Raw genomic sequence first — 27,842 nt, forward strand, 5'->3', positions numbered from 1 at the left:
TACTTCTTTACAGGAAGCAAGGTGGGGGTGTCAGAAAGGGCAGGGCACAGATGGCAGCGCTACAGCCTCTGCTGTGGAGGGGGGGGGGGGGGGCTCCGGCTCAGCTGATTGGCTGATCAGAGAGCGTGAAACGGAGCCACTGGAAGAGGGGGGGGGGTATGACTCGCCTAGTTGGTGTCACTCACATTGGACTGGACAGGGACCTTTTTTTAGGGGGGGTGGGGGGGGGGGGGGCTGGTTGTGCACATGCCCATTCCTCAGCGCTAAAACAAAACGACAAAACGATCAGGAATGGACTTCAAGCCGCCTGGAAGAAGGCCCCTGCTCTCCGCGACGTGCACCGAAACACAACAAATCTGCATCTCCCCACAATGAAACACAACGAATCTGCGTCTCCCCACAATGAAACACAACGAATCTGCATCTCCCCACAATGAAACACAATGAATCTGCCTCTCCCCACAATGAAACACAACGAATCTGCGTCTCCCCACAATGAAACACAATGAATCTGCGTCTCCCCAACACTTCTGAGGTCATGTCTCAAAACGGGACATTCCACGCATTCCAGAATGCCCCTTTGCAGGTTTAAGCAGCATCTCAACAGTGCCAACAGACGAGCTCTGTTCGCCCCCGTCAGACAGAACTCTGGTCTAAAACGTGTGCGCAACGCGTGATCTTCACGTCTAAATACTACTTCCTAAAAAAAACAACAACAGGCTACCAGTGTCTTATTACAGTCCGACACCGTCTAGCGATATCGGAGAGAGCGAGAACCGCCTTGTTAAAAGCACAAGCAGACAAACGGATTGGGCGAGAACAAGGACAGGACAAGCATGTGTTGCATTTCATTCGTCGAGCGACTACACGCTCGCGTACGCAGACACCGAATCTGCAGTGTTCAATAACAATGCCTTTAACCCATTTCGCCTTCAATAAACAGCAAATTAAATTTTGCTGAAATCCGTTTTTGACGAGGTATTTTTTTTCTCTCAAATCCCCCAAAGCAGCTTGCAGGAATACCTTCCTCTGTTAATATAGTTTCTATCATTATTATTATTATTATTATTATTTTTAACCATAAGTGCCCCTGTTGTTCCACATGAGAATATCATATTTTAACAGGATCATCCCCAGGTCCAAACACCCGTTTCTGGGAAAAACACGTGAAATACAGGTTCATTTAAATCTTTACAACGGAAGAGTAAGTACAGCACGCATCTCAGTTCGATTCAACGCTTTAAACAAGCTCATCAGATCTACACAGATAGGACTTTACAACTTCCCTCCAACCTCCCCACAACAGGAAATGTGCATGAATTAGGCCAGGACATTAATGCTAGGAGTATTCTTCTTTGTCTTTTTTTTTGCCTTTGAAAACCTACCTAACATACATTCAGCTTGGCACAGTGCAGACTAGTCTTAAGATATGACAGATGAAAAACTGTGCAATAAAACAAGAGCTACACGTTAGAAGTCATAAAGGAGTTCATTCTCCCCCCAGGATGTCTAGATTGCACTCACTGTTCTTTTGATGTTTTTTTTTTTTTGTCTCGTTTTTGTTTTGAAAGGAAATCAGATTTCATTTAGGAAGAGAAAAGGGATAAGGGGTAGAACTGTACAGGCCAGGTATATTTATATAATATTTATATATATTTATATATTTAATCTTCCTCCCAGCTTCCCCCCGAGGGGGGGAAAGTCCACTGCAACGGAATGACAGGTTTCTGCACAACATCCGCCTCCTCCTCCGAGACGATGTTCAGTCTTCAGCAACTGGAGAGAGAGAGAGAGAGGAGAGAGGAATAGAGAGAGAGAGAGAGAGAGAGAGTAACCTTTTACACAAAGCGCACTCAAATCACATTTACACTCCCCGTGACTTTTCAAAGGCCTTTTTAGGACAAACGCATGACTATCGAGATCTATTTCCAGCACAGTAGCCAGAGCCACTTTCAGCAACAGGGCTGTGGTTTCGCCAGGTAGCCGTACGTTCTGATGCACATCACTGCAACGCAAAGGCGTCCGGGGTCACGTGAAAGGTCATTCTTTTTTATCTGCCCACTTTTCTCAGACTTTGAGGACAGTGGAATATTTGGAACACTTTTTTTAATGACTTTCGAGAGTGAACGCATTTTAAAGGGATTTCAAGGACTGCGGGGAAAACCTGAGAGAAGGTCAGAGAGGATCCACAGGTGAAAATAAGACCTGGCTGACCTCACCTTTGCAGGTAAACAGACACTTTTCCACAGGTTTGCTTGGGTTCCAGCCCTATGCCCAGGTGACCAGTCTACCTGTTCCATCTGATGAAGCAGCCACACATGCGTACGTCGTACATCTAGATCTGTGTTTATGCGCTGCATTGTGCATTCAGAGTAGACAGGAGAGCAAACGCAGCGTGCGGAGCTAAATCCTCTGCGCACCACGCCTGTGTACTGTCCTGGTCCTGCCGAGCGAGCCACACCTGTGTGTGAGTTTCACTGCACGCCACGCCTGCACCAGCGCCCTCGGGCTAACCCAGGGCAAGGTTTCAACACCGCTTAAAAAAAAGGGCCAATAAAAAAAAAAAAATTAAAAAAAAAAACTTGTCATTACAGCTGGCGAATGAGTCGTGCCCGAGCATTCTGGGCCATCTGGCTGACCCAACGAGCTAAAATCTCATTTCAGGTGGAGCTCCGGGTTCGAATCCTGAATGTACCGGTCCCGACTGTGGCCGTGAGCCCCAGGGGAGAGAGCGTTTTAATTGGCTGATTTTTTTCACCAGCTCATGGAGGAAGAGCCAATAGGAAAGCACGTAGCTCGGCCGAGGGGTTGCCATGGGAAACGGAAGCAGGGGACGGACCTCGGTGCAGAGAAGAGCGCCCCAAATTGACCACTTTAAAATACAGACTCATTACGGCTGTGGTGAACGGGCCTTCCCTTTAAATTGAGTTCAGAATGACAAAAAGTCTGATTGTGGGGGGTGGAGGGTGGGGGCGGGGGGGTAGGGTGAGGACACAGCTGCAGGACGAGCTCACTGAGGTTCAGAACTGACAGAGGGGGGTGGGGGGTTAAAACCCAGAACCCTCCCTAAATATGGGATCAGAACCAACAAAATGGTGGGGTAAAACCCAAAACCCTCCCAAATTTGGAACATGAACTGAAGTAAAAAGAGCTGTTCTGGGTTTTACTCGGTGCAGTTATACAGCTCTAACTCAGTAATCCTGCTTTGTGAAACACTCCCCCCCCCCCCCCCCCCCCAGGTGACTCATCCGGATACGAAACGTCCACGGCGCAGTACTCACGGCTTCTCCTGCTTGCTGCCGCCCCCCCGGATGGCGACGGTCTGGCTGTTCTGGTAGAACCCGCCGCCGCGGGTCACGCCGGGGTGGGTGGGCGAAGCCACAGGCTGCTGGCCGGGCCGGATGGGTTTGGCTGCAGGGGAGGAGGAGGAGGAGGAAGAGGAAGAGGTTTCTGTTTGGTTCTGAAATCCGTGTGAATTGTCAGGACTCGCGCTCTGGCTTTCGGTCGACTTGGTCAGCAGGAGCTCTTTTCTAGGCTAGCGGAGTAACCCAAACACTTCCTGGTCTGGGAATGCCGTTAGCCAGACCTGGCTCATACAGCTTGGGGCGAATGCACTCATGTTCCTCCTACATAGTAATCCACTCTGGATCAGAAGCATCTACTAAACTAATGGCATGGTAATGGGGTTGCCAGAGGAGGGGTGAAACCCACCGATCAGCACGGAGTTCCCAAGCATCTACTAAGCCAATGCCATGGTAATGGGGGTTGCCAGACCGGGTAGAGACCCACCAATCTGCACGGAGTTCCCGAGCATCTACTAAATGGTAAATGGACTGCATTTATATAGCGCTTTTATCCAAAGCACTTTACAATTGATGCCTCTCATTCGCCAGAGCAGTTAGGGGTTAGGGGTTAGGTGTCTTGCTCAAGGACACTTCGACATGCCCAGGGTGGGGTTTGAACCGGCAACCCTCCGACTGCCAGACAATCGGTCTTACCTCCTGAGCTATATCGCCCCAATACTAAACTAATGCCATGATAATGGGGGTTGCCAGACGAGGGGTGAGACCCACCGATCTGCGCGGAGTTCCCGAGCATCTACTAAACTAATGCCATGGTGATGGGGTTGCCAGACGAGGGGAGAGACCCACCGATCTGCGCGGAGTTCCCGCGGCGTGCCATGTTCTTGGCGCGCACCACCTCCTTGATGCGGTCCACCTCCTGCTGGTAGCGCTTGCGGTCGCGCGAGGCGTTCTCCTTCGCCTCCTTCAGCGCGGACTCCAGCGCCTTCACCCGCTCCGCCGTGGCCCGCAGGCGCTTCTCCAGCTTCGGGAGCTCGCAGCGCAGGTCCGCGTTGTCCCGCACCAGCTGGGGGGGGGGGGGAGGGAACCAATCAAAGAGCTCGCTCAGTCAGCGTCATTATGTGGGAAGACCACAATAGCTGGTGGTTAGAGTGCAGCCTTATCTATTCAGAGCATTAACATTAGTACAGATAAGAGAATTATCAGACTAAATCAAAGCTATTTTAGAAAGTTTTTCAGAAGAAACTTTATTTAAAAAGACGTCAGGAATTCCACTCATGCACGTTTACCTGCTTGTGGACCTTGGTGACTTGTTCAGAATGCATCATGCACGTTTACCTGCTTGTGGACCTTGGTGACTTGTTCAGAATGCATCATGCACGTTTACCTGCTTGTGGACCTTGGTGAGTTGTTCCAGATTGTTCTCCAGGAAGTTGATCTTCTGCTTCTGAGCAGCACTGCCTCCAGTGTCATCGGAGTCCAACTCTGTGCTCTGAGGAGAGAGAGAGAGGACGTCCGTCAAGTCACATGCCAGAACATCTGGTCTTCTAGGGCTTATTTGTTGGAATTTAATCTTCCCTGATTTGGAAGGTCAGTGCCTATGGTCTTCAACTAACAGTTCCCAACTTTGGTCCAGAAGAATGGCAGAGAGTGCTGTTTTTGTAATTTATCAATAAAAGCAGCTGATTAGACACTTTAATCCCCTCACCTGGTTCTGTGGGTCTGAACTAGTTGTAGATTTTACAGTGAAGGACCAAGGTTGGCCATCCCTGGTCTCGAGAGCTAAGTCGGACATTTTTCCCAGGTCTTCACAAAGAACAAGGTTCCTGAGATATTTTAGTAACTTCTGGTGGACTGACATCATTGCCTACCTTCTTGACTCTTGTGGCCAGGTCCTGAACGAAGAGCTTCCTCAGGTTGTGCAGAGTCTGCAGCTCCTTGGCCTGGCACGGGCGCAGAAGGGGGGGGGGGGGTGGATGCAGTGAGAACAGACCCCCTAAGCTCAGAACAGAACAATCCCAGAAGCCACTGCAAAAAGTGTGACCCGCTTACCACAGTCTCCTCCAGGCCCTTCAGATCCTGTCTGGCCTGCTCCCTCCGGTCCTGCATCACTCTGTACACACACACACACACAGTAACGTGAACACACGCACGCACACGCACACACACAGTAACACACACACAAAAAGCTTTTCAAGATGATTTGCCAAAATATCTCAAACAATTAAATGAACAGGGCAAGGCAATGGGTGGAGCCAGAGACAGGGGATGAGGCCAGGGACAGAGGAAGGGGGTGGAGCCAGATGCAGGGGGCGGGGCCAGGGACAGAGGCAGGGGGTGGAGCCAGTGGCAGGGTGTGGGACTAGGGAGGGGGCGGGGCAAGGGACAGAGGCAGGGGTGGAGCCAGTGGCAGGGGGCAGGACTAGGGACAGAGACAGGGGCTGCAGCCAGTGGCAGGGGGCGGGGCCAGGGACAGAGACAGGGGGTGGAGCCAGTGGCAGGGGGCGGGGCCAGGGGCAGAGACAGGGGGTGAAGCCAGTGGCAGGGGGCGGGGCCAGGGGCAGAGACAGGGGCTGCAGCCAGTGGCAGGGGGCGGGACGAGGGACAGAGACAGGGGGTGCAGCCAGTGGCAGGGGGCGGGACTAGGGACAGAGGTAGGGGGCGGGGCAGAGTCGGGTGTGGGGGGGTTTTGGGGGGGGGGGGGGGGGGGTGACAGGTACGTACGTGAGCTCGTGCAGCTTGCGGCTCTTCTCCTGGTCGGCCGCCTTCAGCTTCTCGTGCTCCACCCTCAGGCGCTCCTGCTCCAGCACCGTCTTCTGGTTCAGACTGCAGAGGACAGGAGACCTTAACACTGCCACCTCAGAACTACAAAACCCCTTAACACCGCCACCTCAAAACTACAAAACCCCTTAACACCGCCCCCTCAGAACTACAAAACCCCTTAACACCGCCACCTCAGAACTACAAAACCACTTAACACCGCCACCTCAGAACTACAAAACCCCTTAACACCGCCCCCTCAGAACTACAAAACCCCTTAACACCGCCCCCTCAGAACTACAAAACCCCTTAACACCGCCCCCTCAGAACTACAAAACCCCTTAACACCACCACCTCAGAACTACAAAACCCCTTAACACCGCCCCCTCAGAACTACAAAACCCCTTAACACTGCCCCCTCAGAACTACAAAACCCCTTAACACCGCCCCCTCAGAACTACAAAACCCCTTAACACCGCCACCTCAGAACTACAAAACCCCTTAACACCGCCCCCTCAGAACTACAAAACCCCTTAACACTGCCCCCTCAGAACTACAAAACCCCTTAACACCGCCACCTCAGAACTACAAAACTACATAACACCGCCACTGTGTACTCATAACCCAAGCGCTCAGAACCCTAAAAATTTCCCCACAAGCACATAACTAAGGGTCCTCCAACAGAGTACAGTAGAGTAGCTGTGTGCACATCCAACCTGTTTTTAGGCCAGGTGCAGGATAAAAGTACATGTGAAGATAGAAGGAAAATGGATATCCGCACACTGGATTACAGCTCCCAATACTTTATTGACTAAAAAGCAACGTTTCAACCCAACAGGGTCTTCATCATTCTGAAGGTGAAGATGATCAGTAAGAGCGCAGAGACATGGTAAGACAGGACAGCACTGAGGAGACCCCCTGATATCAGAGAGAACCCCCAAAGTGGGATGGTGTGTGGCAGACAGAGAGAACCCCCAAAGTGGGATGGTGTGTGGCAGACAGAGAGAACCCCCAAAGCAGGATGGTGTGTGGCAGACAGAGAGAACCCCCAAAGCGGGGCCGTGTGGGACAGGGAGGAGGAGTCTTACTCCTGCAGCTCGGTGATCAGCTTCTCCTTCTGCTCCAGCTCGTCCCGCAGGCTGCCGATCTGCTTCTGGTGAGCCTCGCGGTGATTCTGGATCTGCTTCTCCACCGCCTCCTGCAGGGGAAACATTTAACCGTTACACACTTCCTGTAGGCCAAGCAACAGGGGAAACATTTAACCGTTACACACTTCCTGTAGGCCAAGGAACAGGGGAAACATTTAACCGTTACACACTTCCTGTAGGCCAAGGAACAGGGGAAACATTTAACCGTTACACACTTCCTGTAGGCCAAGGAACAGGGGAAACATTTAACCCTTACACACTTTCTGTTGTCCAAACTCCAGGGGAAAGAATTAACCTTTAAATGCACTTCCTTTACCTGTGATTTCTGATATTTACTCAGTATGAATTATATTTCCCATGTTCAGTACCTGCCATTACACACCGTTTTTGTTAATTCTTCCATTCATATTTTTGAACATTCCTGTGTTTCAATTAGATTAGCTTTTAATGGTATGAACATATGCAGGCCAATGGCATTTGAACGCTGAGTTGCGTAATTAATCACATCATACCTTCACTTCATTGGCAGTCTGGACCTCGCTCTCCTTCTCCATGGCATGGACTTTCTCTGTGAGGGAAGAACATCTCACCGTCATTCTCCTTTTCAACACTAGGGGGTGCATATGAGACGCAAATGCAGTGGCGTTCTAGCCCTAAGGGGCAGTATATACTTAGATAAGAAGTCGAACTTGGCCAAAATTGAAGGCCTGTGGAGTGTAAGACCTGAATAAGGCGGTTGGTGTCAGTGGGGGGAGGGGGCACAGTTTTGTGTCTGGTGGAGTGTGGTTGCGTTTCTCTACGGACAGCAGGAGACTGGCACACGCGTGTGGCACAGGGCACGTGGGCACGGCGGGCAGGCCCGGCCTTACCCTGCGCGCTGATCTTCACCAGATCCTCGTTCAGGGAGTCCACGGTCTCCTCCAGCTGCCTCTTCTTCTGCTCCACGTTCTGCAGGTACTCCGTCAGGGACTTGATCTTGGCCTCATGCTGGGAGGGGGGAAGGGGGGGTTAGAGCGAGGTGGGGGGGGGGGAGCATGGGGGCATTGTCATGCTGAAACAGGAAAGGGACTTCCCCAAACTGCCGGGGAAGCACAGAATCTTCTAGAATGTGATTGTACGCACCAGACCAAGGGGTGCGCAGATACTTTTGGCCATGTAGTGTATGTAATTACACATCTGTAATATCACTGTTACTGCAGCATTGTGTACCTGCGATATGCGCAGCTGGCAGGCGGTATGCGCAGCATACCTGTGATATGCGCAGCTGGCAGGCGGTATGCGCAGTGCAGCGTACCTGCGATATGCGCAGCTGACAGGCGGTATGCGCAGCATACCTGTGATATGCGCAGCTGGCAGGCGGTATGCGCAGCGCGGCATCCCTGTGATATGCGCAGCTGGCAGGCGGTATGCGCAGCGTACCTGCGATATGCGCAGCTGGCAGGCGGTATGCGCAGCGTACCTGCGATATGCGCAGCTGACAGGCGGTATGCGCAGCATACCTGTGATATGCGCAGCTGGCAGGCGGTATGCGCAGTGCGGTGTACCTGCGATATGCGCAGCTGGCAGGCGGTATGCGCAGCGTACCTGTGATATGCGCAGCTGGCAGGCGGTCAGCTCCCTCTCGGTCTCCTCCATCTTGTTGTTGCTCTCGGCCTGCGAGGCCTCCAGCTGCCGGCAGCGCTTCACCATCGTCTTCACCTCCGACTTCATCTTGCTGATGTAGAGCCGCGCCACCGTGAACTCCTCGTCTATCAGCCCGCTGCCCTCGTGTTGCTACGGGAGACGGATGGGCCGGGGGGGGGAGGCAGAGGCACAAAAGATGTCACTACGTCCAACCAATCAGCTCTCAAGCAGACACATAAAAAAACGTGGTGAAGTCACCCAGCAAAGGATTTCCCCCTGATTTTTTTTGGGACTAATCAGGAACTACTGATTTTAAGATATTAAATGTAAGCACACACTCACACGCACACACACACACAAACACAGTCACACAATAACTCTAACAGCTCAAAGCAGGAAAGAACCTTCAGCAATAAAGTAAAACACAAGTGGCCCCAGAAATATTTAGGAAAAGTATTTCCTGATTAGACATGGAACAACCTGGAAAAACAGGAACACGCCCCCTCGTCGGGTGGGCGGGGCTTACCTTAATGTCGTTGCTGCCCACGGCGATGCCGATTTCGGTCAGGTCCTTGAGGAGCGATGACATCATCTCAGTCACCCTCTTCTTCTGGTGGCTGGTCATCTCTTTCAGCTTCTGCAGCTCCGAGTCAATGGAGGACAGAACGGTCTGGAAAAGAGAGAGAGAGAGAGAAAGAGAGAGAGAGAAAGATAGGGAGAGAGGGAAACAGAGAGAGAGGGACAACACAACGTCAAAACAATCAAGACTGCTTCAGGTTGTATCTTCAGGCCACAACCTGAAGCGGGTCAGAACCGGTTCAGAACACAGCGCACAGCACCAGTTGGTTACCCTGGTAACCCCCGGGGTCTCACCGATTTCTGGTTGAGCTCCTCGCTCAGGATCTCGAACTCCTGCGTCTTGTCCTCCACCTCCTGGCTCTTCTGGTCGTAGTTGACGGCCAGCTCCTCCAGGGCCTGCAGCACCTCCTTCACCTCCTCCTTGGAGGCCTCGTTCTCCGCCTGGAGCCGGTTCAGCTCCGTCTGCAGGTTGTCATAGTCGCGCCGGGAGGAGGCCAGCAGCTGGGGGGGGGCCAGAGCACATATTTATAGCACACACATACACAGAAACACACACACACACGCACACACATACACAGAAACACATACACACACAAAAAATTGTTTTCTATTCTATGAGAAGAGTAAAAATGGGCAGAGCTCTGACACTCACCAGTAAAAATGGGCGGAGCTCTGACTGACACTCACCAGTAAAAATGGGCGGAACTCTGATTGACACTCACCTCGTCCTGATCCAGCATCTGCTGTTTCAGCTTCTCAGCCAGCTGGCTCTGTTGGTTGATCTCATCATCCTAGAGAACACAGAGAAAGCACAGCCATTACACACAGCTGTTACACAGCACAGCCATTACACACAGCTGTTACACGGCACAGCCATTACACACAGCTGTTACACAGCACAGCCATTACACACAGCTATTACACACAGCCATTACACACAGCTGTTACACAGCACAGCCATCACACAGCTGCAAACAGCCATTACAGAAATCCTGGGGAGGGAACACTGCACTCGTCGACAACACCACAGCACTCAATAGAAAAACAAAATCCACTTATCCCTTGCTGTCTGCAAGTACTCATTCCATCAGTAAATGAATGTAGCCCTGTAAAACACTTCAGTGCTCTTTTACGTGCAATACTCCATTAGCCCACAGGGGGCGCTGTCTCACCTTGTCGTCCAGCTGCTTGTAGAGCTTGGTGATCTCGGCCTCGCACTTGTCCTTCTCGGCGTCGGTGAGCCGAACCCCGGGCACGCCGGGCGTGGAGGCGGGCTTCTCGTTGATCACCACGTTGTCCAGGGCCTGGAACTCGGCATTGGCCTTCTCCTTATCGAACTGCTCCGCCACCGGCACGCTTTCTCCTGCAGGGGGCGACACAGAGGTCAGCCCGGCCGAGCTTGCCCGAATGGGACAAACCCAACTGAAGCATACTGTACGTCCACACTGCCAGGTAATCATTCCGTGAGGATTTGTGCATCTCGTCAACTTGAATGAATGAAAAGACCAAACATTCATTACCTACTGCCATCTACTGCCTACAACATGCACTGCAATTTATTAATTTAACGGTTGTCTTTATCCAATTACACTTACACAACTGGCAGCAAATGCAGCAAATACACACAAACACAACACCAAATGCAGCAAATGCACACAAACTCAACACCAAATGCAGCAAATGCACACAAACTCAACACCAAATGCAGCAAATGCACACAAACTCAACACCAAATGCAGCAAATGCACACAAACTCAACACCAAATGCAGCAAATGCACACAAACTCAACACCAAATGCCTCAAATGCACACAAGTAGCAGGGGGATTTCAAACGGAGTCGCACACTGCCGGTCTTCCCCCCCCCCCCCCCCCCCGGCGTCTCTCACCGTTGCGCCAGCGGTTCAGCTCGTTCTCCAGCCACGTCACCGTGTTGCGCAGCGTCTTGTTCCTCTCCTTCTCCCTTTCGTACTTCTTCTTCCACTGCTCGGCCGTCAGCTCCATGTTCACACACACCGTGTTCTTGATTGTCTTTGCCCTGCAGTTACAGAACACCGGGTGTCACATGTGATGTCGCAGACACCCGAAATCTCACTTGTGATGTCATAAACCCCAACCGCTTCCTTCACGGCACTGCACACCTCAACATTACACTTGTGACATCACAAACACCAGACATTTCTGTTTGTGATGTCATACAAATCAATACTGTTTTTGTGATGTTACAATAAGTATGATGTGATGTTACAACAAGTACGTATTTCATTTGTAACGTCACAAACATTAAGGATAACCTTTGTGACATCACAAACAAACAAACAAAAAAAAAACTACGAAAAAATCCTGCATTACTGAAACGAAACATGCCTTCCATTTGATAACCAGGCCCTTTTGATTTAGCTTGACAGGCTACAGTAGTACTGTACGTTCAGTATGCGTGGTGAGTGGTTTGGGGACCTGGTCATGTACGTTCAGTGTGTGTGGTGACCGGTTTGCGGGCCTGGTCTCACCTCTGGCCGAACATCAGGGTGGTCTTGGTCTCCGCCTCGTTGTAGGAGGAGGGAGAGCAGCAGATGACGATGGTGGTCCTGCAGTTGCCCCCCAGGGAGTCCTGCAGGATCCTGGTCATCTTACTGTCTCTGTACGGGACATATGTCTGAGAGAGAGGGATTATTAATGAGGTGGGGGCATTACACACACACACACACAGACAGACACACACACACACACACACACACACACACCCATACACAGCAGTGTACTCACAGAGCCTTCTGCCAGGGCAGAGATGACGTTTCCCAGGGATGAGAGCGACTTGTTGATGTTCTTGGCCTCGTCCAGGACTGCCCCCTCCGCTCCGGTTTTACTCACCTGCAGAGACACACACACACACACCTCACACTCAGGCCTACACCCTCAGCACAGGTAAGGGAACATTAATGTTCTCCAGGTTCACCCATGTGAAAGGGCATTGCAGTGCCATAGGTTGAGTGATCTGAACGCTGTACAGTCTCACAATGCCTCTAACTGTACCTAGTTTGAGTGACAAGAGCTCTGTAAATTTGAAGAGCGCCTGTACCCAGTTTGAGTGAAATGACTTCTTGGTACAGTCGGACAGTGACTGTGCAGTTTGAGTGACATGGGCTCTGGGTACAGTCGGACAGTGACTGTGCCTAGTTTGAGTGACATGGGCTCTGGGTACAGTCGGACAGTGACTGTGCCTAGTTTGAGTGACATGGGCTCTGGGTACAGTCGGACAGTGACTGTGCCTAGTTTGAGTGACATGGGCTCTGGGTACAGTCGGACAGTGACTGTGCCTAGTTTGAGTGACATGGGCTCTGGGTACAGTCGGACAGTGACTGTGCCTAGTTTGAGTGACATGGGCTCTGGGTACAGTCGGACAGTGACTGTACACAGTTTGGGCACTTTCAGCTCTCGGTACGCTCTGTACCTTTTCGCTCCCGGCCAGATCCACCAGGAAGAGCTTCCCACTCAGCTTCTGCTCAGTCTGAGTGTTCTCCTGCTTCACGTTAATGAGGAAGATACTGTGACTCCGGGAACTGTGCTCGTTCATATCTGCCAGAGAGAGGGGGAGGGAGGGAGGGAGGGAGAGGGAGGGAGAGAGGGGGGGGGGGCGGATGGAGCGAGAGGGTGAGGGAGAGAGAGAGAGGGAGAGAATGAGAGAGAGAGGGAGGTGGGGAAAGAGAGGGTGAGGGAGAGAGAGAGAGGGAGAGAATGAGAGAGAGAGTGAGGGAGAGAGAGGGAGGGAGAGAGAGAGGGAGGTGGGAGCGAGAGAGAAAGAGAGGGAGGGAGGGAGGGAGAGAGAGACAGAGATAGAGACAGAGTGAGAACAGAGAGGTTATCGTCAGGCAGGAAGTCTGGCCCTCAGTAATATGCTTCTGGACTTCAGCAGGGCCCGTTAATGAGGATGAATCAGCCAGATCAGCCACCAGAACAACATTAACATCCCCTGGGATAACAGAAAGGTCCTAACAGTCTATAATAAAGCAAACAATGACCTCTAAAAGTTTTTTATAAAACAAGGGGATGGCTTCTAATGGTTTAATATGAAACATTCATTGAATTTAGGTTCCAAAAGAACCGTAAATGTACGATGCTACAAATTTAGTCAATGTTTAGAGAAAAAGGTCAAATAAGTACAGCCCGAATAATTCCAATAAAAGAAAGAAATATATGTATGAGACACAGACTGTCAGAATTGTGGTTACTTTCCAGTGACGTAATTTGTTCCAAACAAGGCGATTAGGTCATGCCTTAAACTAGACCAGAGTAAATCACTGAACAACCCTATGCAGGGCCAAGGGGGGGAAACCAATGACATCATGAAAAAGGAAATGAGGTCACGGTGATGGGCCCTATCGGGCGTGTAATTGAACGGGCCTGCAGTCTGTCAGGGCTGAAGATGATGAGCTGTGAGGTGAAAGAGGAGGAGCTGGACACGCGGGCGACTCAGTGGCGGGGCGGGGCAGGGCGGGGGGGGGGCTTACTCGTCACGGCGACGTGGCGGTTCGATTTTCCCTCGTCGATGGTGTCCATGACCTCCTCCGGACTGCAGACAAAGCGCTCGGTGCAGCCCTGCGGCGGTGAGACGGACAGACAAACCAGACAGAAACCCAACCGTGTCAGCTGGGCGTGTCCCTCAACGCTCAACCTGAGAAGCACTTCTACGGGACTACAGAGACGACTCGGACCACAGAACATTACATCACGTTACATTGCAGGCATTTAGCAGACGCTCTTACGCAGAGCAACTTGCACAACTTTTACAGAGCATGTACACTGCATTCATTTATACAGCTGGATTTGTACTGAAGCAATGCAGGTTAAGTACCTGGTGTCCTATCTGGGAATCAAACCTGCGACCTTTAGGCTACCAAACCCGTTCCCTTAGCCATTATACTACACTGCTGCCCACTCTTCCTGTTTGATCTGTCAATATGAACTGAGTGACATTTTAACACTGGGCCTGAGCTCACACGGATGTTGAGATATCTCTCCAGACCCTCTGGTCTTACCTGTGTGGGAGCAGCACTACCTGGATCAGTGACAGGTGCACCACGGATGTGTCACAGTACACAAGTTAACTCTTTAAGTGGGTCGTAGGCTCAGAGCAAACAGGGACCAAATGTTCTTAAATCAAAGGCTGAACGGACGCACTGGTTGGGCGCTAAATCTCCTCACTGCACTTGCCAATGTTCTCATTTGCATGAATTTGCATATTTGTCACCATGGCGGCATTGGGAGGTGGGGGGCGGAGCCTGTGTGATGACTCACCTTCACGTACGGGACTCTGTTCTTGTCTTCGTGCACTGAGAGGTTCGTCTTTGACACTGGAAATGAAAGGAGTCACATGCTGTGTGTCGCCAAAACCAGACATTTAACAGACATGGGCAGCGTTTGGCACTTCACTGAAAAACAACAAATTCCTTTATTTAAAACATCAAGATCTGACCATAAAAAAAAATACAAAACATTACTATATACACCACCCATGTACAGCACAGTACTTCCCTGTGCTGAATGGCATTCAACAGTATAGGAATCACACTTGATATAAAGATATTTGTGTTTTATTTTACTTACCATCCAAAAGGTCCCTAATTTTGTCCAGGTAAATTTCAAAATATGAAACCTGTTTGTAAAAAAGAATAATAATTTCTCTCATTATATAGAACCATACAGCAACACAGACTCTCTCTCTCTCACACACACACACACACTCTCACACACACACACACCACCTCCTAACACCAGAAGTGTACACACCTTGATATGAAACTCCAGGTTCTCATCCATGGAATAAATATAGTTAAAAATGTCCTGGACTATTCTCGGGATGATCCCCATTCCATCTGTGTCGTGGAGGTTACCCTTTAAAAAAAAAAAAATCTAATTCACAGAAGGCAATCCAGATCAACAAGGTCTTTACCAGCACTTTACAATGATCAGCCATCAAACCAATAATATGAGAATACAGGACATGTCAGTGTCACAAGATCCTGTTCATTTCATTTATTAATTCAATAACACATTCATCAGAAGAACGGCCATTTTGAATGGTTGCCGTAGCCACACATAATGAGACAGGTCAGCCATTTGCAGACGTACAGAGAAGGCCGCAGGGTGCGTTAAAGGTGCGTTAAAGGTGCCCTACCTCCATTGTGTGCGTTTTGCCAGAGGACGTCTGTCCGTAGGCGAAGATCGTTCCATTATAGCCCTCGAGCACATCTGTGTGAAATAAAGACACGTGTGTGTGTTAGGCAAGGGAACAGCCCCCCCCCCCCCCCCCCCCCCCCCGCTCCCCCCCCCCCCGCCTCCCAGCCACCTCAGATGCACTGTGGAGGCCCTCAGCACCGTAGGAACTGATCAGACCTGGGTCAAATATGCATTTGTTTTGGATTCAGATACTTTTCTGCGCTCTATTGGTCTTGCCTGGTGTAACTGAGCCTGCCAATATGACCCAGAAGGCGGGGTTTGCACTTCTTGATAGTATTTCATTGGTTCCAACAGATCAGACAAGATCAGTAAAGCGCAGAAAAGTATTTGAATCCAAAAGAAACAGGTATTTGGCCCAGGTCTGGAACTGATCCAAGGTGGGGAAACCGTCCAGCTGTACGAACAGCAGGGAAACCGTCCAGCTGCACCGACCGCGGGGAAACCGTCCGGCTGTACGGACCGCGGGGAAACCGTCCGGCCGTACCGACCTCACCGTACCTTTGACGATCTGTCGGGCGCAGGCGTTGTACACTTGCTCCTGGGACGTGTTGGACTGGAACACTCGGTCAAACATGTAGGGCTTGCCCTGCAGGAGACAAGCACAGAGAACGTCTGAGTCTGAGTGGCGGGCAAGGCAACCAATGGGGGTGCAGAGCGAACCCCCCGTTAAGAGGCGGGGCTACTATGAGCGGCTAATCGTGGAACCGTTTGAATAAATCAGGGGAGTTTGCTCTCCAAAGGGAGACACGATGGTTGGTTAGAATCTGTTCAGTAATCGATAGTGTATCCTAGCTCAACTGTTCCAACGTTTCACCAAGCTTAAGTCTCTCATCACAAGACATCCCTCTGAAGTCCTTCATGAAGTTCACACAGCTCAAACACTCACTGGTTTGATTACACACTGCTGTGTAATCAAACCAAATAAATTTTAACTGTATAGCATCCTGGAGGGCTGTAGTGTGTGGAGGTTTAACTCCAGTCCTGGAGGGGGCAGTGTCTGCAGGTTTAACTCCAGTCCTGGAGGGCCGCAGTGTCTGCTGGTTTAACTCCAGTCCTGGAGGGGGCAGTGTCTGCAGGTTTAACTCCAGTCCTGGGGGGCCGCAGTGTCTGCAGGTTTAACTCCAGTCCTGGAGGGCCGCAGCGTCTACAGGTTTAACTCCAGTCCTGGAGGGCCGCAGTGTCTGCATGTTTAACTCCAGTCCTGGAGGGCCGCAGCGTCTGCATGTTTAACTCCAGTCCTGGAGGGGGCGCTGTGTCTGCAGGTTTAACTCCAGTCCTGGAGGGGGCAGTGTCTGCATGTTTAACTCCAGTCCTGGAGGGGGCGCTGTGTCTGCAGGTTTAACTCCAGTCCTGGAGGGGGCGCTGTGTCTGCGGTTTTTTTCTGGTTTTCCTTTCAGCCAGTAAGGCCTTGGAGACAGGCTGTTTGCCTCTTTCGCCAATCGGTGACTTTGGCACCTGAGTGCCAAAACACACCTGAACCCTGCAGACTCTGCTTTCCCCCCCCCCCCACAGCAGGAGCTGGAATAATCACAGACTTTCCTATGGGTCTGAGGTTACAGTAACACCAGCCCATTTCCTCTTACCACCACCCCATGCACACGCACACACACACACACACACACAAACACACCGTGATCTCACACACACACACACACACGGACACACATGCACACACACACACACACACTCAAACGCACACACGCGGACACGCACGCACACACACACACACTGTGGGCCTTTCAGATCCGCTGGTTCTTCCAGCAGAATACAGACCCGGGTCTCTTCCCATAAGCCACCATGGCAGTTCTTCCTCACTGCTTTTAGCCTTGGGGCTGCTTAGAGGAAACACAAATACACTCTGATCTGAGCTGCAGAAAAGGGAGCGGTCCCAGAACTGACCCCAAAACAGTGTGGGTCGTCACCCCCGCCCTCCTCCTAGACCCCCCCCACAGGCTCTGAGCCAACAGCCCATTCTCTGCAGTGTCACCTGACCCGGCTGGCGGTCATAAGACAGGGAGCTACTGATCACAGCAACCGCGTGACACCCGCGCGCGTGTGTGTGTGTGTGTGTGAGAACACCGGATGTGTGTGTGTGTGTGTGTGTGCGTGTGTGTATGCATGTGTGTGTGCGTGTGTGATCACGGTGTGTGTGTGTCCGTGTTTGTGTGCGTGTGTGTGTGTGTGTGTGTAAGATCACGGTGTGTGTGCGTGTGATCAGTGTGTGTGTGTGCGTGTGTGTGTGTGTGTCTTAGGTCCCTGCAGCAGATCACGCCAGCAACCTTTGAGCATTTACTGCCCCTGGTACTGTAAAACCCCGCTAGCGTTCATCCGAAACACACTGTCCCCCGGGCAACACGTCCCAGACAGAACGGGACGGCGCTGAAATATTACAGAATATTCCCATAACAAAGCAGAAGCCCGCTCTGCAAATTAATGGGCGCAAGATCAGCAATTTACCACAGGCGTTCCCGTATAAACCCACAATAAACAGGTTTACTGGAACTTAATCAAAACGTTTACAGGGCTTCATTTTAAAAATTATTTTATTATTATATTAATGTTTACGATGTTATAATAATTATATAATAAAGATAATCACATCACATTTTGAATTATTGCTGTCAGTCATACGCACATCTGTGCCACCATCTCCACTGACTGCCATTACACAGTGTGCGCTTAAGTCTGATGAGAAACCGTGAAGTAATAGCAGCTCGGACTATTAAAGAAACAAAACTGTTTTTTTTGCGGGCAAAGGACATTTCACAACAATGGAACTGGGTGCTATGCACATGCTCACACACAAGAGGCTGTGTAATTCACTCTAGATAAGCGCCTGCACATGAATACCAGCGTTCATAAGAGAAGACGACAAACAGCCTGAATAACAAAGGGCTTCATACAGGCATACGAGTGTCAGACTACAACCACGTAGCACAGACTGAGTCAGCATTCTGTCAGCAAACATGCTCCAGACGTGGGCAGTAGACTTTGAAAATGAATGACAGCTTCAGGCACCAATCAAGACACAGAGGGTGACTGTTTAAAAAAAAACAAAAAAACTGTAGAATCATCCTATTGGTGAATCAGTCAAGTGATGTCACAGTGGCTCATTCTCCATTAGGAGAGGCACCATTTTAATCAAGTTTCCCATCAGCAACAGTGTCCTACTGGCTCCCATGCCGTGGGATTCAATTTCAGCTTCATAAATTTCAGATATTAGACCCCTGTTAACTCAAATCACAGACCTCCGGGGCAATTGGAAATTACTGGTTAACTGCTGGAACTGTATCTGCTAAGCCCCCAATCAGCCAAATCTGTGATGACCATTCAGCTTTATTTATTCTATAACCACTTATATTTGTTCTATGATTTTTCTTTGGCTAAAGCAATTAGGCCTACATTCAGGATTTCAGATCCCAGAAACATTTCAGATCCCGGTGCAGATCGTATAGCCTGGTCCAATGCTAGGGACCAATTTCTTCTTTCAAAATCTCTGTTTAAATCTCACAGATATTGACAGCCAGCTACAAGGCCAATATTTAACTTCAGTTCATTTGTAAAGGGCTGCAGAAACACTGAGGCCTATAAAAATGTTTTTTCAAATGATTAAAAGAACAACAAATATCAAAAAAAAAAAAACTGGATCCTGTACTCATGACCAGGAAGGTAACCAGCAGACAAAAGCTCACAACAGCTAAAAACACATTTGTATAGAAAGGTAAAAAGGGTACAGAATGGTATAGAAAGGTATAAGACACACACCATAACTACAGCCAGAACGCAGCTCATCGAGATCCGGCCAGGCCGTCGCCCACTGCGCCAGACGGTGGCGGAGGGCCAGGGCAGTGACATCACGTGCAAACGGCTCATAATGTTCAGACTATTTTGAGCCGCTCCTGGCATTTACTCAGCTTATCACCTTAACTACAGACACGCTTCAAAGTGCTGATGGTGTTTGGAGGGTCACCCCCAGCGGTGGGGTTCTAAATCCACACCTAGCGCTCCCGTGAAACGGACCCAGCGTTCAACGTGACGGCTACGACCGCAAGGTACCTCAGCTGATGCGCCCCACAAACAAGCACATGACCCATAAATACGCTATTTAAAAATAAATAAATAAAGAAACAGAGGGTAAGGGGGGGGGGGAGGGGGAGGGGATCTAAAATATCACAGGGACTCAATGTCTGCCTTCATTTCGCCCGCTGACGTTACGCTCTCTCAGAAACGGGCCGCTGCAGGGACAGCACCACCGCTGATTATTAAACGCCTTTCAGGGGCAAATTCCACAAACAGCACCGAGGCCTTATCCTCCATCTCCAGGGCTCTGCTTTCACTTCGCTGCTCGTGTGTGCGTCGGGCACAAGCTGCAGCGTCCCACAGCGATTACGCTGTCTCTCAGATCACAGGTGGGATTCCTAGGTGGGGGTACTGCTGTTGTACCCTTATGCAAAGTGGGCTATCTGACCTGAATGACCTCACGTACCCACCAGTGTAAAAAAAAAAAAAAATTAAAAAACACTGTAAAAATGTTAATTTCACTACTGCTCCCTGACAGTAAACACTGTTATCTGTCTGGGATACATAATCTCCTGATTGCGGTTCTCAGCACAAAATATTAATGACCATCTCCTTCTATTGATTTGGATAATACAGGCCAAACCAAGTGGTTCAAAACATGGTCAGGCTGGCACCACTTACAGTGGTTTCAATAAGAGGTTTTTATAGCACAGCTTGAGGTAAAAACCCCTATCTGCTTAACATGAAGCATGAATATCCAAAATGTGAGTCAGAGCTTTCTCTGTGTGCGTGTGTGTGTGTGAACGTGGTTTTCATTTAAAGGACGAAATTCAAAAGTGACAAAAAAAAAAAAAAAAAAAAGGAGCAGCTACAGTTATGGAAATGGAGGCCGTTTTGTGACGGAAATCCTTTCTGTGTGTGAGTGACAGGAGCCATAATGGAGGCACATGAATAATTCTACATTAGAGAACTCCATTCAGTGTGTGAGCAACAGGAGCCATAATGGCGGCACATGAATGATTCTACATTAGAGAACTCCATTCAGTGTGTGTGCGGCAGGAACCATAATGGCGGCACATGAATAATTCTACATTAGAAAACTCCATTCAGTGTGTGAGCAACAGGAGCCGCAATGGAGGCACATGAATAATTCTACATTGGAGAACTCCATTCAGTGTGTGAGCAACAGGAGCCATAATGGCGGCACATGAATAATTCTACATTAGAGAACTCCATTCTGTGTGTGAGCAACAGGAGCCATAATGGAGGCACATGAATAATTCTACATTAGAGAACTCCATTCAGTGTGCGAGCAACAGGAGCCATAATGGAAGCACATGAATAATTCTACATTAGAGAACTCCATTCTGCGTGTGTGCGGCAGGAACCATAATGGAGGCACATGAATAATTCTACCGTCGGGCCTGCCTTTCTGACCAACTGCCGTAACTGCTCCATTTCTAAGCCTGCCAGCACATTTAGTGCCAAGAAACACCCCCCACCCCACACCCCCCACCCATACTTTTTCCTGTAAGCGCATCTGCATTGGAGACTGGGCTACACTTGCGTATATGCTACCAAAAGGGGGTGGGGAGAGGGGCGGGTATATGGCACTTCCAAAACCTCTAAAAAGACTGTGTGTTCGTAGAGAACCACAACCTCCACCGCACCTTGTGGTTGACTAGCCCAGTGGATCCCAAACCCCCAACTGGGGACCAAATCTCTGATTTATGGGCCAGCATCTTGGGGGATGCTCGGCACATCCAACTGAGCTCCTTCCATCAAGTAACGTTTCCATCTCCAAACTGGAGCAACCTCCAGAAAACCATGACGTTTCAATGCAGTGTAACTAGGAAAATATCATTATTACATAAACTGAACATTTTCCTCATGGGAGCGTGTCTCAAAACTCTTTCATTTTACAGAGTCTTCTAAAACTGACAGGGGAAGGAACACGCTGGACATTTTAAAATCTAAAAGAGCCCTGTACAGAGACCACAGTTTACAGGCCGTGGAGATTACGACATGGTGCGTTCGCATGTGGTGTTCAGTGCGATACACGGTCTGCTTTATGGACTTTACGATCCCCTGTCTCAGAGGTGCGTTCCTCTACGAACAGTGAGATTCTCTGTTCTCTGGGAATTGTAATGCTGAACAGACCTTTTTCTCCCCAAATTTGCTGACTGAAACATTTTCTTTGTTTCCCCAGTGCAGGTCTTAAAAATGATTGAAGATTTCAGAAATTGCATCCGGTAAAAAGCCTTACCCTAAGGACAAACCCTAAATAAAATGCAAACCCTCGGGCAGGTTGGTTAAGAAAGCCATAAACCATAAACTGTAACTGTCACGTCTCTAAACCTCAGGTGCCATCTCTCTCTGATCTCTGAAACACTGGCTTGGTTCAACCGAGAAAGTCATCAAACCTGTTCCTGAATATCCATCGTCCTGTCGGTTTTCACTCCGATCCCAACACTGTGCACCTCGTTCGACAGCTACAGATCTTGTTGAGCTGCAAACTAGTAGAGTCAGGTGTGCCAAATTCGGGCTGGAGTGAAAACCTACAGGAGGGTAGAGCTCCAGGAACAGGGTTGGGCAGCCCTGCTCTAGCTGGTGAACGAGGTGTGCTTTGTTAGGGTCGGAGTGAAAACCTGCAGGACTGTAGAGCTCCAGGAACAGGGTTGGGCAGCCCTGCTCTAGCTGCTGAATGAGGTGCGCTCTGTTAGGGTCGGAGTGAAAACCTGCAGGATGCTAGATCTGCCGGTAAAGAACTGGCAACTACTGCGCCAGCTGATCCCTTTTCTCTGCAGACCTGCGAATTAGGAGCATAAAGCGTAGCCCGTACAGCACTCTGAACGTCCCGGGACAGCTCCGTAATAGCGGTAAACGCGCTGGGAGGTTTCTCCGCCGCACGGCTCGCCCCCTCTCTCCATCTCTACGGAGGCCAGACTGACGGGGCTGCAGAGGAGCCCCAATTAAAACCACCGCCCTTCTGAATTCAGGAAGAGACCCACCCAATCAGCAACACGAGTGCTATCAGCTCAATCAGTGGCATTTCCTCCATTTGTTTCAATGGGGCGGGGGGGGGGGTCCGTCTAGTCCATTAACGGGACACTAACGCGCCTCTAATCAAGCAGCCAGCCAAAATAAAACCATGTTCAGAAGCCGCTCGATTGTTTCAAGTAAACGACTGAAAATCTGGCCTGTGCAAAACCTTACGTGCGCCACACGAGCAAGAGAGAGCACCGTGCGCTTCCTGTGCGTCGCTTTGGGATGAAAGCGTCTGCCAAATAAACGTGATGTAACGAGACGCCATGTCTGCGGACGCAGAGACACACGCGGCCCATTCCGCAAGTCGTCGTCGAGCGCAAACACGGACCGATCATCCGGGTGGCGTGGGAGTCCGCCGCGGCGGACGCGCCCCAAACAAACATGGCAGCTGTCCAAGAGGCCTTTTAACGCCGAGAGAACTGCGGCGCTCTCTTTCAGGGAGTCTGAAACCTCACGGGGCAGCCGTAATGCCTCACAGAACACTTCCCCTGCAGTTAAAGCAGCGTACTGTGGGGGGGAGGCAGTGTAGTATAATGGGTAAGGAGCTCGTCTTGTAACCTGAAGGTCACAAGTTCGACTCTTGGGTAGGGCCCTGCCGTTGTACCCTTGAGCAAGATACTTAACTTCAGTGTATATCCGGCTGTATGAATGGATGCAGTGTAAATGCCGTGTAGAATGCTGTGTAAGTCGCTCTGGATGAGAGTATCTGCTAAACGCCTGTAATGTAATATAATGTAACTTAATATGAACCATTTAAACAATATATAATCAATTTCCATCTATTTAAGATTGAGTGCTACTCTTTAGGCTGTAAGATGCAATTGAAAAACCCTGCAACTCGATCCCCGTTCTGTTCAAACTGCTCGTTTGCAGTACGCCGTTCTCAATTCGTCTGATTCTCGGCGTACGCGCTGAACGCAGAGTTCATAGCAGACGCACAAATGAACGTGAAAATATGCGCGCCGCATTCTGGATGAAATGAAGCTGCGCAAAAGTTGACTCAATACTGGACACGAACGGGCCTAATTCCAAACCAACCGCAGCTGCAACGACGCATCGATTCAACAAACGGGCAGAAAAATCCATGAAGGAGCATGATCTATGCAGAGGTGGTTATGTTGCCATGGCTACAGGGCCACACCCATATCTCTGCATGAAACGGTTGAGGGTGCAAGACAATGATCGTGCCCTCCAGCCCAAATTCCTCGGCAACACCGATTCCCAGCCAAGCCAAGGTAACCACAAAGGAGACGATCAAAATGGAGAGCTGGCGTTAGACTTCATTAGAGGTGGAGAGAGAAGGCGAGAAAACACCCAACTGCTGCTATTACAGAACTGTCCGCTGACGTTTCGAGTGATGTACGGTTAGGCTTTACGCCAACTCATGTTGCCCCCCCCCCCCCCCCCAAACAAAATGGCCACCCCTTTCAGAAACTACAATTTCAGCAGAGACCTTTCAGCCCACATCTTCACCTCTGACAGGAACGCAAACGAGGCGATGTGGGTTTGCAATGAATAAACACGGCCGTAAGGTCATTTCATGCCCAATACTGAAAAAAGAGAACTCAATAAAAGGTAAAGTTTATTTTCAGGTGTAGGAGGGATTCTTTTTTTTACGGTGAACTTGATGGTGTGCTTTGGTGAGGGATAAAGCAACACACAGATCTAAACTACAGCCTACCATTAAGGAATCACACCAGCCTCCTGTGCACACGAGAATGAAAAGAACACCCCAGGAATGTCACTGGTCTTAATGGCGCATGAAGGTACATGCTAGGAGATTACAGACTATTTAGCATAAACCCCCTGTCAACTGAGCTGACAGAAATTCAATCCTGCATGTTTTTGTTGTAATACAAAAAAATCAAAACCTCAAAAAAAAAAACAAAAAAAAAAAAACATTTCAAGACAAGTTCCTGCTGGTAAAGTCTAATAAAGGGAGGTGTAAAACTAATCCACAGGGCACACCCACGTTTTGGGCCATCCACCTAAGCAAAGTCGTGCTTTGTTAGCCTCAGAGGAGAAAAAAACAGGACGTTTCACGAGCTAGGCTAACGTCACTGCCAACCTTACTGCGGTCATGACAACTCCCACACCAGACCCTGGTATTCAGGGAAAAATGTCACTTCACTTTTCAGCTAGAAATCTGAACAGCAGTCCAAGTATGATACTCCAACATAAAGCAAAAAAATATATACATAAAAATAAGACTTCCCAACCACATTCGGTGTGGCTGAGGTAAAACGTCCCAAAATATAATTGTGTATGAAATAACATTTATGCCAAGCTATACTACATTTCCAAAAGCATGTGGACACGCTTTATAATTAATGGTTTCAGCTATTTCAGCCACACCCATTGCTAACAGGTGCATAAAATCAAGCACACAGCCATGTAATCTCCATTGACACACACTGGCAGTAGAAGGGGTTGTACTGAAGAGCTCAGTGACTTTTAACGTGGCACTGTCATAGGATGCCACCTTTCCAACAAGTCAGTTTCTAAAATGTCTGACCTGCTAGCCCTCACCCAGTCAACTGTAAGCGCTGTTATTGTGAAGTGGAAACGTCTAGGAGCAACAACAGCTCAGCCGCAAAGCAGTAGGCCACACAAGCTCACAGAACGGGAACACCGAGTGCTGGAGCGTGTAATAATCATCTGTCCTCGGCTACAACGCTCACTACAGAGTTCCAAACTGCCTCTGGAAACAACGTCAGCACAAGAACTGTTCGTCAAGAGCTTCATGAAATGGGTTTTCCCCGACCCAGCATCCGTGCACAAGCCTAAGATCACCATGCGCAACACCAGGTGTCGGCTGGAGTGGTGTATAAAGCAGACCGCCATTGGACTCTGGAGCCGTGGAAAGTGTTCTCTGGAATGATGAATCACGCCTCGCTATCTGGCAGTCTGATGGACGAACCCGAGTTTGGCAGAATGCCAAAGGAACGCTGCGTGCTCAAATGCATAGTGCCAACTGTACTGGTCTGGACAGTGCCAACTGTTAAGTCTGCTGGAGGAGGAATATGGCCTGGGGCTGTTTTTCATGGTTTGGGTTTGGCCCCTCGGTTCCAGTGAAGGGATTCAAAAAGAGTAATTTAACATTTAGGCTTATATATAAGATGCAATGAGATTAAAATGTATTTATTTTTAGTCTCAAAATAACTTTTAAACTGAGGATGCTCGACGGTTGCCACTTACACGGCGGTCTCGTCATTCTTTCTGGTAGAAATTTAAAGATAAAATGCACAAAATAAAGCATTCGTTCAAAAGGAATGATTTTAACCACAGCAGGAACCAAAGGCCCAGTGATTTAAAAACGACACTTGAGTTTCGGTCCTGAGACACGCCCACACTCAAAAAGCGGACATGGTTGTTAGACAGTCTTATTTTCGTCCTGTTTTCCCGTTTCAAACCATTAATGGCGGCTTTAATTGTTATATATTAATACGCATATAATCATAACGTTACTAAATAATAAAATCCAGTAATAACTTAATCTAGGTGCACGTAGACAAATATCCCCACATGTCTTATGTTTTAATGAGGGGCGAAGCTGCAGTCATGTGGTCGGTGAGCCACATTTCTTGCTGTTCCATAATTTTCATGACAGATTTCGTATCCGTGGCAGGAGAACAAAATGATGTCATACGACCGACAAGCCGTCCTATCCCACGTTAGACTGGTCAGCGTTTCTCTACTGTTTTGTTAAGTCACAACAACGCAAAGACAGTAAAAAGAGCGCAATTCACCACCGTTGTACACAGAAACCTGGAAGACACCTGTGCAAATCGTAGCTAGTTGGTCAACGATGTTAATATCTCCACCTGAACTCAGTGTGAATCATAGCAGGAAGCGCTGCCAAATGATTTTTTTACATGGAGCGGATGCACTGGCACGACTGTGCGGCAATCCACTTTCGCAGATCTAGCTATTCGCCAGCTACTGACCATAAATCGGCTGCTCTTTGTTTTGCATACGAGACGAGAGGGAGGCGGTAGCTTTCTAGGCCAGAGCGAGCAGCTGACAAACCTGACCAGCCACCCAGCTTGCGCTAGCTGGTTAGCTAGCCACATTTCATCCAGTCGACCATCATCTGATCTGTGGTGCCGACAGCAACGCTGATGTTGCAAAGAACAATCTGTTTATCTATAAAGACTTCGTATTAGCTAGTCTACAAATCTGTACCAGAGTACGAGGTGCACAATTCATATTTTCGTGTCATACCATATGCATGGTAACAGCTGTGGAAAACACCTAACACGCTGGATCACAAACACAGACGCAGCAAATAGCTGTAGATGTGCATTATATTGCAGTATTGTGGACGTATTGCGTCCATGCTATACCCAAATCAGGTTCCAGCTAAAATGACTGGTGCTATATAAAAGGCAGTTAGCCAAATCACTTCGCTATCTGCATTAACTTGCATTCTAATTATGACACATCTAACCGTAGTGGTTGTTGGCTTGATTGCTAAACTAACTAGCCAGATCAGTTAGTGCTAGTTTTGGAACAGGTAGCTACCACAGGGCACGCGAGTGATTGAGTTCAGTAGGTAGGGTGGACAGCAGCAATGCCCTTGCCTATGTATTAGCTACCTTAGCCTGGGAAGTCCTTGCGAAGCGTTTGAAGAAGAAGGGGCGCAAAAAAATCACCCGATTGTAAACTTACCCCTACAACAACGTTGTCTTCACCTTGAAATTTGGGGATGTACTTGTCCCCTCTCACCACTTCAGAATTGTTCAGGGGCCTGAAGCGGCACATCACTTTAATCGTGCACTCCGCCGGGTCCGCCATCTTCGCAGCTTTCGGGGTGAAAGCTCACGATAATAAACCTGGCGCAGATGACCGTCCCGTGAGAGCCCGCACGCGCTCAACCCCCTCGTCGAGTGTCGTTTCGGCTTCTCCACGTCGGTTTTCTTGATCAGTCAAAATCCCCCTCTTTTTCCTCTGGGTAAGATATCACTTCCTCTCCGGTTTGGCAGCCATAATAACCGGCGATTCTGTCGTTCGCTTTCCACTCCCCTCTAGCAGTGTCGGCGGAGTCTGAAATGCCCGGTGACGTCACCTCTGCGGATAACGTTGATGGCATATCGACTCTTCCCACCGCCGAGCACCCATCCCGAC

The 27,842-nt window shown here is 49.5% G+C and overlaps 1 protein-coding gene across 1 annotated transcript; it reads right to left on the bottom strand.

Annotated features, from left to right (window-relative positions):
* Window positions 1-222: 222 nt before the first annotated feature.
* On the bottom strand, window positions 223-27,842 carry LOC118233212 (kinesin-1 heavy chain-like). Its single transcript, XM_035428633.1, has 26 exons — window positions 27,387-27,842; window positions 16,146-16,233; window positions 15,586-15,659; window positions 15,198-15,302; window positions 15,015-15,063; window positions 14,706-14,761; window positions 13,919-14,006; window positions 12,862-12,986; window positions 12,177-12,281; window positions 11,921-12,066; window positions 11,300-11,448; window positions 10,585-10,775; window positions 10,135-10,203; window positions 9,707-9,913; window positions 9,360-9,503; window positions 8,795-8,983; window positions 8,080-8,197; window positions 7,723-7,778; window positions 7,151-7,260; window positions 6,027-6,128; window positions 5,355-5,415; window positions 5,174-5,245; window positions 4,690-4,794; window positions 4,152-4,368; window positions 3,282-3,411; window positions 223-1,776 (listed from the first exon to the last, which is right to left on the bottom strand). Exons 1-26 carry the CDS (start codon window positions 27,510-27,512, stop codon window positions 1,770-1,772), a joined length of 2,889 nt encoding a protein of 962 aa, XP_035284524.1. The 5' UTR covers window positions 27,513-27,842; the 3' UTR covers window positions 223-1,769.

The sequence above is a fragment of the Anguilla anguilla genome, chromosome 8 (genome assembly GCF_013347855.1).
Source record: "Anguilla anguilla isolate fAngAng1 chromosome 8, fAngAng1.pri, whole genome shotgun sequence".
Taxonomy (NCBI): Eukaryota; Metazoa; Chordata; class Actinopteri; order Anguilliformes; family Anguillidae; genus Anguilla; species Anguilla anguilla.